This window comes from Parus major, chromosome 1A (assembly GCF_001522545.3).
Source record: "Parus major isolate Abel chromosome 1A, Parus_major1.1, whole genome shotgun sequence".
NCBI classification, from domain to species: Eukaryota; Metazoa; Chordata; class Aves; order Passeriformes; family Paridae; genus Parus; species Parus major.
This window is the reverse complement of record NC_031773.1, coordinates 23,181,574-23,197,701: the sequence shown is the minus strand read 5'-3', so window position 1 is coordinate 23,197,701 and position 16,128 is coordinate 23,181,574. Positions and strand designations below refer to the sequence as shown.

Genomic DNA, 16,128 nt, shown 5'->3' with positions numbered 1-16,128 from the left:
TTTTTTTTTTCCTCTTTTCTCTCCAAAAAACATGGCTGAAGCTGGGACGGGCTTTTTGGAACAGCTCAAGTCTTGTATCGTCTGGTCCTGGACTTATCTCTGGACGCTGTGGTTCTTCATCATGCTCTTCCTCGTCTACATCTTAAGGGTGCCGCTGAAGATCAATGACAATTTGAGCTCAGGTAGGCTGTGATCCGCTGCCCCCGTGCCCTGCCCCGGGGGCGGCTCAGCCGGCGCTGCCGGTGGGGGAGCGCCCAGCGCCGCCCCCTCGGCTGTGCCAGCGCTGCCTTCAGCTGCTTGCACTGCTCCTATTGCACTCCAGCGTTTATATTAGCCGGGATTAAAACTTTAATTGTGCCGCTGATAAAAATTAGATCCCAGCTACTTTTTTCCCGAATGATAGGTAAATAATAAGAGTGCAAGTTCGCTGGAAGATTACCGCCGTTGCAATGGACTTTGCTTTGGGTGCTCAGACTCGCTAAGGTAGTGTGCCACTGCTGTACTGAAACAGCAGGAACTTAGGTACTGTTAGCCTGACCTCTAAGGTCTGGACTGAGCACTTAGGTCTTTATCTTGAAACTGCTTATTTCTCCTACCCATCTGCTTTGATAATTTAATTTCTGGGCTCCCCACTCTCCCACCCCCATGCTGGAGAAGACAAATTATTTATGGGGCAGATGAGATGTAACCCGTGTGGCATCCCTGCTGCTGGGAAGTCAAACGTTATCTGAGCGTTTTTCACCCATCCCTCTGGCCTGTTCTCATTTGATAAGCCTCTGGCAATTCCAGCATCAAAGAAGAATTAAAAAAAAAAAAATACAATTCAGCATATGACAGCTTTTACTTTAAGAATAAACACAATTATAAATTGCTTTTATAAGTTATAAACTTTAAATGCAATTTTGGTCAAATTTTCACAATATGTCTGGACAATACCTTGTTTCTTTTGACATTGCCACATGCTGATTAGAACAGGAAGTAATTATTGTTGCTTGATTCTTAATAATTTATGTAACGCGTACGTCCCAGGTAAACATTGCAGGCCACACTTGTCAAGCAGAAGTGTCAGAATGCTTTATATTATAACTTGAGCTATTGCAAAAATCACAGGCATCCATCTGAGACCTAATCAGCCCCCTCTGATTTCTTCCTGAGTTTGAACAAATTAATTCTTGATGTACTTTCTCATTTGAAATGTTACTCCAGCTGAGTCATCTTGGGGTTTACTGAAATGTCTCAAAATGCAAGTAAAATGACAGTATGAAATCTTTGAGGAGTTTAAAAAAGGCTGCAGAAAGTCCATGAGTGCCTGATGAAAATGAGTTACCAGGGAGAACGATAGGCACAGTATGGCCTTTATGCATTGTCTGTTCCAAAATGGAATTTATTAAAAAATTAGTACTGGTAACTACATGATCATTCTTTGTTTTGTTTAGTTTTTAAAAGTTTTTGTGAATAAATGAAAACAGATTTAATTTATTGTGGATCATCTTTCCCCTCTAGCCCACCCAGCTGATTACAGTTGGATTCTACTGCCATTAGTTTAAGGTTGATTGTGAAGTACTACAGCAACTGATGATGTGATTCCAATCATATTTATTTCAGTGATGTGGAAGTAAATGTGTAAATGTTGCTACTAAAACTTCTGTGTGACATAAAGAAATAGTAGAATGATTAAAAACAGTGACTGGTATTTTCCCAGAACAAGATTGGTCTGTTGGTGAGTTGAGGTCAAACAAACTGGTTTTCAGTACCATCAGAGCCAGGCTTAGGCAGCCAGTTAAAAAACCACAGTTCCACAGGTGCAATTTGTACTTCATGAAATAGCTATTTGGAAAGGTTTTAGAGGTTTACATCAAACACCTTAAACAGAGTTCACTATGGGCTGCTGTGATACGAATGACTAGTGTGGCATGTATGGGAGGGCACCTGCCACAAGGCCCTGGTGCTTGCTACTGCTGTATGACTTTGTTTTTCCATGCCTAGTGTCAGTATTTTTAAAAGGAAATGGAAAAGCTGGAGGATATAGTGGAAAAATGATTCCAGGGCTGGAGAGAAGCATCAGAATAAGATTACAGTAAGGTGGTATTGTCATGGAGAGAGAGAGAAAGAAATGGCCTTTTAATAATGAAAGAATTGTAAGAATTGATGACTAGAAGGAGAGGGCAAACTTAATTTCGTCATAATCAGGCACTGATTTTTAGCAAACTTGGATCAGCTGATAAAGGAACCTTTGGGATTTGCATGTCTGAAAGTCTTCAAATCTGACAGTTAAATAGGAATCACTAGTGTTCATGCTGCCTTAAATTGCTTTTTGGCAAGGACAGGGGAGCAAGCTGTGCATCACTGGCAGTCAGAGTCATTGCAGATGGTTTCACCAAATAGATGGGTGGTTGGTCACATGTGTCAGAAAGTCTGAGTTAGAAGAAGTGTGGGGTCTTTTTTCCGTCTTTCAGTGTTCTACAGATGTGCACACCTGAGCAGTAGTGCATGTTGGTCATCCAGTGTGAGCTCCCAGGCTTGAGGGTCCTCAGTTTGGCTAAGCATAATTTCAGTGTCCTCAGTGGGGTACATTACTGTGATACACCCAAAGGGAAATCTAGGTCTGTCATATAAAAATATTAATGTTAAGTCTGATTGTGGTGTTTCGTGTTGGCATTTTTTTTTCATTTTTTTAGTTTGACGTCCAGATCAAATAATAAAATTATGAATGGGAGAGTTTGAACTATTGTACGATTCCATTAGCCAGGAAGCAAGAGAGGACATTTAATATGCCAGGCTAGAATATTAAATACAGTATATACAGTTGAGGAAGTGAATGTTATCATCTTATTCCAAAATACTTAAACATGCTGTATTTTATATAACATGCTGTATTTTCTTCCCGTGTTGGCACTTGCAGAACTTCTGAATGCCACACTAATCTGAACTAAGACACACCTCTTCTAAAAATGTGCTTGATTTCCTGACATAAGAATTTGAATTTCTAGTCAAATCCTAAGGAAAGAGGCTCTAAACAGTTTCTGATGAATTTATTTATCCTTTCTAAGTGTAACACAAAGACAGATTTAATGACCAGAGCGTTAAGCGACTGGCTTGTGACAAGGCAGACAGGAGGAAACCTCTGGCTTGCTGAGGGTAGAGAAATCAGATAAACTGATTTCCTAAAAGTGTGAAAAACAAATACAGGGGTATGAGCTGACTCTGGGCTGAGTCTGGCTCTGTTGCTGTCTGTGGAGTATTATTATTCAGCTGTGCTGGAGCAAGCCCTGTGGTGGTACCAGCTGAGCTGCTAGAGAGGGGAGCCGTAGAAGCCTGCAGAATGGAAGAAAAACAAGTAAAGTTGTCCTGCCAGGCCCCTGAGGTCAGCAGGCCACGGGTAACCATGGTTGGAAGAGCAAGACTACATCACCTTGTGGTAGCTAGGACAGAGTTGTTATCTGAGGAACAAGGTATATTTCTTCATTATGATTTTTTTTTTAAATATTATTATTACATTCCTACTGAAATAAATAGCTAAAATTTTAATTAACGTGGGATTTGTGATCAGGTAGTAGACTTCTTAAAGTTCAGTACCTGAAACACTGTGCATGGTGTTGGCCATTTGGAGAGGGAAGAGGCTGGTGTGGAGCAGGGCTGGCAGCACTGGCCATCACCATCACTCACCCCTGTGGTTTGTGTGGCCAGGGCATGAAGTGAACATGTTCAAAGTCCTGTAAATTTAGGATAACAACACTTTCTCTTTGTCCAAGAATCTCTCAGAAGGCACGAAACAGAGAGGTGTTTTTAGTCAGCCTGGCCCACTTCAGATGTGTTCAGCAGTGTGTGCACCAGGAAGCAAAGCACTTTGAAAAGACCCATCTTATGATACTATCTCGTGTTAAACCATGCAAGAAAGCTGAGGGTGATTTCATTAGCAGAAATACTGCGGAAAATGGAGAGATGGAGCCTGCTTCTCAGGTTTGGGCTGTGCTGTCTTAGGGTGGTGGCTGCTGTTGGCAAAGCTCATCTCATCTTTCTGAAGCTCCCTTTCTGGGCTTCCCGACTGCAGATCTGTACTGTGCATTGGTACAATGTGCCCCAGTAAGCTGCAGTGTGAGAAAAAAGTCACTTTTCATTCCCGTGGTCTCAAATTCGAGTAGCAGCAGAAAACATTTGCCTGTTATTAAAATTTAACTAATTTGACTCTTTTCCTGCTGCTGCTAATTTAGCCATGTGGATCCGCGTGTGCACGAGCAGCGGTAACAAAGCCCCCCTAGGACAGAAGGGTTTTTTGGGGACTGGACACCTGGAGTGTGTCTGCCCTGGGCTGGGGGGCAGAGCTGCAGCTGCTGGGGCCAGCGCCTGCTCAGCCTCTGGGGTCACCTCGTGTCCAGGTGCATTGGCTGTGATAGCATCTTGACAGCCGGTCAGGACGCATTGTTCCCCTTCATAAATTTAAGCTAGTGCAGTTAATCATGAGGGTTGGAAAACATTAACCTGACAAAGGCCAGGGAGTTTCAAATAGTTTGAAAACCAGTGAACAGACTCTTTCTGTTGAATGAAGGACAGTTAGTTTACTTTTGCAGACTTGCTGGTAATTGGTCGGTTTTCCTTCAAAGCAATCTGCCATCCTCACGATGGGTTTTCCTGTAAGCATCTGCTGTGTGAGCTACAGAAGTGAGTGTGGTAGTGGGTGAGTTAACAGAAAAACTGGAGCAAAACTCTCATGCCACCAAAGGAGATGGAAGAATTCTTAAATCCACGCAAGTGCCATGTAGATTTGTTTGGGGTATTTTTAACAACTTGACTGTTGAAAGTAAAATTTGAAATGCTTGACCACTTCTGTCAAGGGCAGCATCAATCCTGCATATGAAATTCACAGAATCAGTTATAGACAGATAGTTTTCTCACTGACCTAAAATCACTTGCATTAATTTTTGCTTTTCTTAGAATTTAGTAAATTAAATATTTACTAAATACTGATCTTATTTTCTACTTAGTGGAATTAAACAGTGTTTTCTTAACTGTTGGCCCCTTTCTTCAATTGTATCAGTTGCAGCACCACAAAGCATTTGTAGTTGCTGCTGAGCCTCTGGACAGGATTTGGATGTTAGAGGGTTTTTTTTCACCTGCCTTTTGGGGTTTTGCAAAAATTAGTTTTTGCTGCTGTAGGCCAATATTCCAGAGGTTATTATAAAACAGGTTTTAACTGTTTTAAGCATGTGTTTTCATCATGGTACTCTTGGAAACTCTCCCTTTAATTTTTTACGGAAGAGATTATGATGTTCATGAAAGTAGTATGTTACTTTTGACAAAAAGTAGACAAATCTTTGTAGATTAACCTGGAGATTCTTAGGGGAAAAGCCATATCAAAACTTACTGAATCAATGCCCAATGGATGCAGCATACAAGGATACTCATTTTCTGAGAATTCTGACATTTCTTCACCAGTTTGAATTTTTGGTTGAGCTAAATTTTTCAGTCAGCATCAGATGCTGGAAACAGAGTGAAGTTTGTAGGAAATGCAAGGTTTTTAGAAAGTACTGTTTTAAGGAATAGACTTTCTTACTGCAAAAGCTCTGAAAGATTTGCAGTCAGTACTTCAGGGGAAATGTGTAAGCCAGAGCCTTCAAAATAATATTTGATAACATCTTGAGTGAGCTTACTGTAACGCTGACTGATATACAACCATGGAGGTGTACTGCCAGCTTCTAACTGAAGTTTAATGTCCTCTGTGTGCTGATGAAAATCTGTGGAAATGCTCCTAAAACTGCATATGTGTATTGGGATTTTCCCAAAGCATCTGCTGAATGCCTGCACAAATTTAGTCCAAAAGGACGTAAGCCCCTCATCATTCACAGGGGTTATAGGTCCTAATTGTAAGAGTGGCTGTGAAAATATCACCATTCTAAATTAAAGAACTTAAAATAGATACATTTTTGTGGTTATTTTGTAAAGAAAATGCAAAAATCTAGATCATAAATTTGCATTTGTGAAGGACAAAAGAAGTGCTAACTGATGTCATTGCCTCAAGGACTGAAAAGAGAGAGAAAAGTATATAATTCTGAGCCAAGGCTGAACATTAAATGAAAAATAGAAGGTCATGATGCCTGCCTGAGAGCAGCACCTGGCAGGAATTAGGAAGATGATGTTTGATAAAAAATGGATTTTGGAGGGAATGACCTGCCTGTGTTTTACAATGGATTCTCCGAGATGAGCTATGGAGGATCTAGCAAAACCACACTGTTAGCCCAAGGAAGCTCAAGCTGTCCCTCTAATCACAGAGAGGCTTCTTGACAGTAGCTAAGGAGGTGTAAGAGTTCTAATCTAGTTGACAGACATTTAGTGATCTTCCTAAATATTTGGAAGTAAAAATCACGTTAAGTTGTCAGAATTGGGGCCCAAATCATCAGTGAAGAAGCAGCCTGGCTGTGAGACATGCTGTGTGCAGTGCCCTTGCTTTTGTGGAGAGGTGCTTGCGTATGCTGTAAACTCTGTGGTGGGAAGAAAGTAGTAGGTACTAAAATAGCCTTTAATATAGAGAAGACAGATCTTAAAAAAGGGGTGGCTGCCAACTGAACCAGAGGAATGCACATGCTAAGTATTTTTTATAAGAGATTTTTGAAGATGTGTTTTTGGACCCAGCTGATAAGGCATGAGATATTATGCCTCTTCATCTTTGGCCCTCATAGTGCTAAGACCCTCAGTGTAATGAGGATTGCCAGGCTCTTCAGTGGGGAAACTGGGAGTGAAATCTAATGGCCCACAGGATAGCTGACTAGTTAAAACACATCATGCTGAGGTTTAAAAACCCCCATACCCAGCTAAAAACACTTGCTGATAGTGTGCAGGTATGTTGTGCACAGAGGCTCTGACAGTCCCAGATGTGCCAGGACTTTTGTGTGCATGCCAGAGTAGTCCCCACTGAGTCCAAGGTTTCTGTGTGTTGTTCAGTCAGTTGGCAAGCCTTGTGCTTAAGGGAGAGTTGTTTGTCTTGTTGGCAAGTGCTAAAGCAAATAAAACCATTTAAGTGGTGACTTAGGTTGGAGGGCCAAAGCAGTTTCTTCTGGATTGAAGTAATGACATTGCTGTCAGAAGCTCATGAAGTCTTTTGTGTGGCTGTCACAAGAAGTCAGGATTCACCTTTTTTAATCCAAGATTAGTTATTTAAGAATTTTAAGTACTTTTAATAAGTATTTTATATTTAGCAAAATCTGGCCCTGCTCTAAGATACCTGTCAGAATGTTGAATACAACTGAGAGTTCTATTGAACTGTATAGGGAGAACTCAGGCAAAGGGAAATGAGACCTTGATCCTGCAAACCTTCAGTGCACAGGCCCAGGGCTTTACTGCACAGGTAATTAATATACATGAATTCTCAAAGACTTGGGCCTAAATATTTTACTAAGGTACTGCAGTGAGCCTGTAGCAATATGGGGGATAGAGTCCCCAGTCCTTTCCGCCTGAAGGTAGTTTTTCCTCTTGTGGTTTGATGATCACACCTAAGTTCTGCCTTTTTTTTTTCACCAGAGCTGTTTCAGGAACATAGTTAAGGCATCTGTCTTAGAATTTAGGGTAACACCTCTCCTGGTCCTGTGGACAGACTATGAGGTGCTTGTGGGGATGTTACTCCACTGTTGGCTGCTAAAGGGGGTGGCTGAAGGCTCCTTCCACCTGTTTTTAAATTAGCTCTTTGTGGCACTGAAGGCATCATTGAAAGATTGTGTTATAAACTCCAGTTTGTCCTCATGTCTGTGAAGTGTCATGTGGACCAGTGATGCTGTGTAAATACTAATGAGCTAAAGTTGCTTTGTGAAATCCCAGCACAGACTAATTGGAATTTTTTTGTGTATGTCTTAGTCAGGCACTGCAGAAGGGCAACCAATTTTAACACCAAGAGCACTAAACTGAAACAATGGTAATGCATTTAAAGACAAGAGTTAATGTCACGCTTTCAGCAGACAGAACAAACAAGTTGTAACTGTTAAGCCTGAGGAAAGGGCCTAAATTCAAAGTCCAAATCAAACCTCGCCAGCTGCTGAGAGAAGACAAAGATTTATTATTGTGGAGTCTAAACTGGAGATTTGTCACTGTGGTAAACTCACTGCTTAAGCGATTAAGTACACTTAAATATACCAATTAGAAGGATGAAAGCTATAGGGCAAAAATGCAATGCAGTCATCTTTAAGATTCCTATTCTGTGTAGTGTGCCAACTGCAACCATGAGAACTAATTTCCAGCTCACTTTCTACAAATAAACTTGGCTTATTAAATGTCAGGGCTGTTAGGTTGAAATATGCAGGGTCTTGTGCACAGTGGCAAGACACTCAGAACTTAAAGCATAAGAAATCAAATTTAAAGCATAAGAAATGTTATCATCATCATCATCTTATTTTGTAAGGCAGCCATTTATTTCTCAAGAAAATATGCTTGTAACCCGAGAGTGTCATAGATATTGAACTTCACATAACTAAATGTTTTCATGACATGTCCTGTATGTTTGTGCTGAGGGCTGAAAATTGTTTACAGCGTGGCTTGGTCTGAAGCAAGGTTATATGATCCACTAATGCACTTAATCTTCCATGTGAAATTTCTTTTGCTATTTTTAATACTGAAGTTAACTTGATAGCAGTGCACCCATCTGGTATGTTTTACACAAATCTCAGCTTAGAGTCCCAGGCTAGTCATTTCCTCAGTTTTCAGAGAGAAGGTTAAACCAGAGCCTGTCAGAGAAGGCTTGCAGCTGGCCTTCTGCACCCTGTGCAGGGGACCAGGGGACACAGAGTCCTGGTGTGAGCCTCAAGATACTTCTTGAGCAGAAGCCAACTTTGTGCAGCAGCAGGATGCTGCAGCTGAGCTGATGAGCTCTCCCTGTGAAGAGAAGGACCTGAGGAGGTCTTGTGCAGGGCTGCACTGATGCACAGTTACTGATCTTAGAAGCCAAAAGTGTCTTCTCTATAGTGATTGACTTGATGCATTTATCTGCCTGGTCAGAGTAGGCTCCTGTATTGTGCTGCATTGTTATAAAAGTGCCTTCTGGTCCCTGTGTCTGACTGTCCTGCTCCTTGGGTCAGGACAAAGGAGGATTGACACAAGCACAAGTGAATCAATTTAGCAGTTAATATTGTCCTACATTCTCCCAGAAATTCTCGTCAAGAGTTTACAGTTTAAAAGGGCTGATGACAGCTGTGTTAGCAGTCACCCCAAAAGCCACATAGTCTTGTGGTGGACACAAGTCCTAAGGAGCTCTGATTAGCTCCAGGATTTCTGAGGGTGTCTGAGCTGCAGGATTTCCTCAGACCTGGCCAGGAGGGTTTGACCTGTGTTACTGCTGAGTTTTGTCAGTGGCTCTGCAGACAGTGGAGTTTCCACCCTTGATGTCCTCCTGTGAGGAGTGTGTAAGGGTCTGTGCTCTCTGGCCCTGGAGAGGTGTACAGGCCTCTCTGGGTCCCCTGCTCCAACACTCAGTCATATTTTACATTATAAACTTCCCATGAACTGCTGCACTGAAAGATGTTTTTTCAGAACTTGATAATTCTTACGGACAGAAGCTTTGCTCTCATTCTGGTTTGGATGTATTTGTGGCTGGCTTGCACATGTTTGTGCTGCTGACAGTCTCTCCTTTGCCTGCAGAAGCAGCAGCACCACCGTGAAGACTGGTTCTCAGTGCACTTATGTGGGGTCTTTCCTGCCTGTCCATCCCTTATAAGATTGAGTCAATTGGCTTGTCCTTGCATGTTCTCCTAAAACTGCTGGATGCCCTTGATTCTGCTGGTAGCACTTTATTCCTTCAGTTTTCTGGCCATTTCCTAACTCTCCATCATGTGCCAAGGTAAGGCTTCACTAACTGCCTTATATAGTGTCATTAATCCATCCCACCTTCCAGGGAAAATAGTTTTCCTTGCTGGTTCCTTGCCTTTTGCCCCATTAACTTTGATATGGTGTTGCTGGCAGCTCATGCCAGGTGCCTGCTGCACCTCTTGGTTTTGGTAATGAAAATACTCTGTAAGGCTCAGTTGGCAGCTCCATGTGCTCTCCACACTGTCCAATGCTCCCAGGCTGGCTGCAGGTTTTTGCATCTCCTGTTTTAACTAACTTTCTACAGCACTGTCAGTACTTTACCAAAATCCAGTCATTTTAGAGCTACACATCTTTCTTGGTAAGAGAACTGAATATTTTTTGTAAAGGGGCACATCTGATTGGTCTGGCATGATTTATTTATTTTGTGTTTTATTCTATTTTTTCATGTACCTCCATTGCTCAATTTATTTTTATCCTAAAAGTTCTCAGTACCTTGCGTCTGCATTTTAAAAACAGAAATAAGAAGAACTCTGGCATAAATTGGGGGGGTTTGAACAGTTTATGTCTTTATTTGAAGACCTTAGCTGATAGACTGGTAAAAAGTAGAAACTGAAATTAAATTTCCATTTTTATTTTAAGAAAGTCTGTGTTGCAATTCTGGTCTCCATGAAGCAGTTGGTAAAGCTCCTACTGAGTTAAAGAAATTATAATATTGCCCCAAGAGGTTTTTTTTACATTAGTCTCAATAGAAGAGGGTATATAGCATGAATGGCTCTCATACACCTCCCAGCAATCTGAAAGAAGTTTGCACATTTGCTGTCTTCCTGGATTTGAAACATGACAGGTATCAAGACACTGAGAACTGATAGCAGTGCAGGTTAAATAAAGGCATTTAGCATGAAAGGAAATTGACCTGTCTAAACCTAATCTGCAAAATTTCTTAGCTGCTTTTATGTTTAAAACTTTTTAAGCTGTTCTCTTGCCACATGCTTTTATAACTCTTGAAGTTGCAATATAAATTTTCAGTTTTACAAGGTATCATAGAACTTCTGATGGTGTGATGAATTTTGCACGACATAAGCCAAACCCAGTAATTAATAAATCACTCACAGAAAACTTTGTGTGCTTCAAGTACTATTCTACTCTTATGTAAGTCAGGTAGATCTAGAAATCCCAATTTTTCTTCAGGCCAGATTCAAACTGGCAATGACTGATTATGGAATAATACTGTTGGGTAATAGTTTTTATTTTTGTTTCTGAGTAATATATACAGCAATATACAAAATATGTTCTATGATATAGTCTAAAAATATATTGATATATATTACATTATATATAATATTCATGTTAGTAACATATATGTAATGAAATACATATGTGGCTTTCCCCTTGTGTTTGAGGTTACACCTTTATCATTTGGGGTGCAGAGTCAGTGATGTGCAGGACTAATTGGCATTGTTTGCCACTTTCCCTAGGTGAGCTAGTAATAAGTAAGTAAATAAATAAATATCATACAAAACCTTCCTTGCAAGTCTGTTCTTCCCTAGGTGTGGTGGAGTTCCTGTTGCCAGATGGCAGCAGCGTGTGGGTCCGGGTGCTGCCGTGCTCTGGCTGTGCTGCTGGGCCCTGCTGGCCCATGGTGTCTGTCAGTGAGAGTGAGAGCAGCTACCCCTCGGCTGTGGTGGCTGGGAATGCCGACCCAGCCTGGGTCACTGGGAGGACAGCTCCCACCCTGGGGATCACCCAAGATCTCAGCTCTTCCACTCCGGGTTATAATCCCTTTGCATCTTGGCAATGGACCCTTAGAGCTGGAGTTTGTGGTTTACTCCAGGCTGAACACTGGAGACTTTCTTAGTCTAAAATAAACAACTAACAATCCAAAAACCAGCCACAGAGAGCCCACAGACAGCTGCTCTGGCCACGAGCTCCCTGGCATATACAGCCCTGTGTACATTACCATCGTCCTCTTTGCAGTGCACACGTGATCCTTCTGCACAGGCACCAAAATCAATAATAAACAGTAAATGAATAACGAGGAGCCTGCCAACCAAAATCTCTCGTTTGCCTTCGTGTTTGTTTTCCTTTTCTGATCTATTGTGACAGAGAAGCATTTAAGGGAAAAGGATGCTGGGAATGATGAAATTTTATAAAGCCTTTTCGTACAAATGCCTTTGTTTTAGGAGCGAGGGAACTTGGTGGTACCCATGGTGGCCGACATTCCCTTGTAAAGCCCTTTGCTGCAGGCTACAGCCGTGGGCTCCTGGGCTTAGTCCCTCAGAAACTCTCTCCTTGTGTAAGCAATAAAAATCCATGGTGTTGATGCAGTAGTCAGGGACATATCTTGGTTTGGGGTGGGCTCTGCAGTTCTCAGGATGTGTTTTTATTTATATACAGAAAGCAGGTTTTATCTGCCTTTGGTCTTTAAGGTGAAGATAAATTCTCATTAAAAGTATCTTTCCTACTGCAGTTTGCAACATTAGTATGTTTGGGGTATGTATTTTAAACACACAGACTGGTATTATATCTGCAAGGCAATGTTTTCAGAAGCGCCCTGGGTATTTAATTACCTATGCTTTAGTCAGCCATTGGTTTACTTATTAACATGTACTTATTCATGCACTCTTTATTCTAAGCATAGTAATAAACCAAACAATGTTTTTCTAACTGAAAGAAAAGTATTTAATGTCTGATACACAATGTATTAGGTGCATCTGCAATGGCACAGTATTCTTTTATTCGTATGCTAGTGTAATTCTGTACATCCTAGCCGTTGCCTTTGCAGGAAGTTATGCTGTCAGTTTGGAATAAAAGTTAATATTAATGAGAGATGTGAGAATACTGTAAAATAATAATAAACCTAAAATATGTGCCAGTTTAAACAAATCTGGTTATGGTGTTTGCTTTCTGTGAATGCTGTAGTTCAGCAAGAACAGCATCGACTGACTTGGGTTCGCAATGTTGTTCTTAAAATACAAGTCCCTGTGGTCTGATGATCGCCAAGCACTGCATGGCAGTAGAGGGGAAATGTCTGAGGTTTGAATACTGCTCTTAGTTTGTAGTGAACAAAATAAATGGCATATTTACTTACAAAGACAGTTAACATTACTGTTTGGCATACTGCAGTTTTAAGTTTAGTAGAAATTCATTGAATTCATTGAATCTGAAACTGTAGTTTTGATACGCAAGGTGTTCATCATGCAGAAACTAACTAGAAGCCAGTGCACTGGTATTTGAGTCATTCCCATTTCCTAGTGGCTGCTATTCAGCTGAGAACAGTGAGATCAGATTTTTGTTCTGTGCTGTTGGTTTGTGCAAGTTGGTTTTTTTTGTCTTTGGTGGTGGCCTTCCAGTCCTTTCCCGAGTGCTTGAGCCAGCCCTTCACCGTGTCTTGCCTCAGCTGCTGTAAGTAGAATTTGCATTTGACAATCAGTAACGTGGCAGAAGTAGAAAAGGCCTTGAGCAGTTTTTGCACTAGAGGGCATCCTTTTAGAGACACGGGAGTCATGCCGGGACAGGGAGAGACAGCTGTGGCCTGTGGGAAGTGAAGCCCAAAACAAACCTGGGTCTGCACCAGTTTCCACAAGCAGCACACATGGACAGCCCCAAACATTAAAGGAGTGTGGGGGAGTCTAAACTCGCTGTATGGCGTGTTACCCACAGAGTAACCCGCTGCCTTGGACACAGTCCCATGATAGGTGAGAAATAAAGCTGCAGGAGCATCCCACAAGTGATGTAGTTGTATGGCAAAGTCCCAGCCTTGAGCTTCGGAAGGCTGCTTGGGAGGGGGTCCTGTGGATGGCTTCTACACGGTCAGATGAAAGATGAGGTTCATGATGTGTAGATCTCAGGCTACAGAAAGATGAAGGAATTATGATGGCTGTCATAAAGCTGGATTATTTTAACTAGGGCAAAGAATGGAAAATGCAGGACTGGTTGTTGAATGAAGTGTCTCATTTGTTTTCCTGAAGTGATTGCCACAAAATAAGCTAAATAGCAGGTTAAAACCAGTTGTGGAAAAATAACTTTCAATTAGCAGGTGACAGCTGTCATCTGCCCCTCCCTCATTCATTTCTAGTTTACTTTATCGTGTGAGTTTGCTGCTTGGGTTGCCTTTTTGTACTCTTATGGATAGTCTTACTGTAATCCCGATTTTGAGTTTTCATAGCTCTTGACTTGAGCAGCATCTTACCATACTGACCCAGCTGCAAGTAAATGATGTGTTTAGTGAATGGCTGTCTTCTTGTACAGTTCTCAGTTTGTCCCTTATCTTATTGAATAGCTACTTTTTTGCAATTCTGCTGCTTTATTCTACAGACACTTGCAGTATCCTTTCTCTTTTAAGTCTTCTTTGGCATAAGCAATACTGATTTTTTTAATCAGTATTAACATGGCTACATCTCCCTCCACAGTCATGTTTTTGGATAGGTGGTAGTACTCATAAGATATAAGTGAACAACAATACAGTACATAAAATAGATTATTTATTTCATATTCCTTGCCATTCCTAATATCACATTTTGGTTGGTTAGCGACCCTATTAAAGTTTCTTTTTCTGGCTCTGGCTGTAGCTGTTCATGGAGGGAGAGAATTCTGTTGAACTGTGTACAGCAGTGCTTAGATTTTGTGCTCAGTCTGTTGCTCTGTATGGGGAGAGAAGAAAATGCAGTCGTTGTGTTTTAAATTTAGCAACTTTTAGTAATTTTGATGATTACTAAGATGCCTTTTCCGATTATAAATAAACCACATTGTCTAAAATATTTTTGACTAGACTGAATTATGTCCCAAAATTGGAACAGGCTGAGGAGAGTTTGGGAAAGAAATTACCATTGAGTTTTTGCATTCTTAACCGTAAATGGAAACAGAAGGGCATTGACTGACCAGAAGCTTTAATTCTATAGCTCCTCTAGCTAATGTAAAACATTATATACTGAAAATGCTGTCAGATTTAGTTTGTCATCCTGTGAAGGTTCTCCTGGAGGTCTGTAGGTAGTGGAAGGTGGCAAGCCCTGCCATCTGTAGCTCATTTGGCAGCCTGGGGAGCACTAAAAGCTGGATATGAGTAGGTATTGGTGTCCTCTGGGGCAAGCAGAAGAGATAACCCAACATCACTTTCACTGGGAGACCAAGGCCAAGCTGGCAGACACTTGAGGATAACCATGGGTGGTTGCAAAGACAATTTGAGGAGTTCAGGAACTGGACTTCGATGATCCTTGGGCATTCCATCCAACCAAAGATATTCTATGACTATGATTTCAAGTCATTGAAAGCAAAGTCTGAGGAATTAAATGTCTTCCTTGCTCAAACTCCTAGGCAAAGGCTGCAGAGTTTGATGAGTAGCTTGGTGGTTATTTGAGCTAAGAAGGAGAGATTTCCAGGCTAAAACCTAAATCTGGTCATTGGTTTTGTATCTGTCAGAATGTATTGCTTGAGAATCTTGCTTACCTTGCTTCTTTTTATGTATTTCTGTCCAGATTTATGAAATTAGGAGATAGCATGTGGCAGACAGGAGGGTCATTGAGCTGAAGTTACTGGTGTAGCTGAATAGGAGCAAACCAGTGGTTTGATATTCTGAGGGGTATCTTTGCCTTCTAAGAGCCTGTTTGCTTTCCTCTGTGTACCACGTGTCATCTGTTTTTGTGTGCATGTTATGTGAGTTTTAACATCTGTGAGATGGAAATGAAAGTATTTCCAGTGTCTGACTAATAAACATGATGGATTTGGGTGTCACTTCTGATGTCTCATTCTGGGGCTGGAACTGTGAGGAGAGGCTGAAAAGGCTGGGGTTGTTCAACCTGGAGAAGTCTCCAGGGGGACCTCATGAGGAGGGCTTATAAGAAAGATGTGGACAGACTTTTTACCAGGGCCTGTAGTGACAGGAGAAGGGGCAGTAATTTTAACTTGAAACATGGTAAGTTTAGATTGAATATAAGGATGATATTTTTACTTTGAGTATTGGAGGTATTGGAACAAGGCTCCCCAGAGAAGCTGTGGATTCCCTATCCCTCTAAGTGTTCAAGGCCACATTGGGTGGGCTTTTGAACAACATGGTTTAGTGGCAGGGGTCCCTGCCTGTGGCAAGGTGGTGGACTCCTCGAAAAATCTTCACAAACAAGGTACCAAAGTGTTTTACAGTTTGGGAAATGACAAATAATGGTGGATATTTAATGTTGTAAAGTCATACACAGGAATGTTTCACCCATAACAGTATCTTGACTGTGTGTTGTGGTTTGACTAATTTGTATGATGTAGACATTTGATGAATTTTTCCATTACTCATTTTCTCTAAAGCCACAAAAGAAGTATGCAATACTTGCTACTCCTTCCATGGACTCAAAAGAGTCCATA

The 16,128-nt window shown here is 41.3% G+C and overlaps 1 protein-coding gene across 1 annotated transcript in view; it reads left to right on the top strand.

Annotated features, from left to right (window-relative positions):
- The first annotated feature begins 6 nt into the window (after positions 1-6).
- The window catches only part of ST7 (suppression of tumorigenicity 7), a 133,306-nt gene continuing 117,184 nt past the window's right edge, over positions 7-16,128 (top strand). Inside the window, exon 1 of the mRNA XM_015628383.1 lies at positions 7-182. Within this exon, the coding sequence (XP_015483869.1) occupies positions 32-182 (151 nt within the window). The 5' untranslated portion in view covers positions 7-31. The remainder of the gene's footprint in view (positions 183-16,128) is intronic.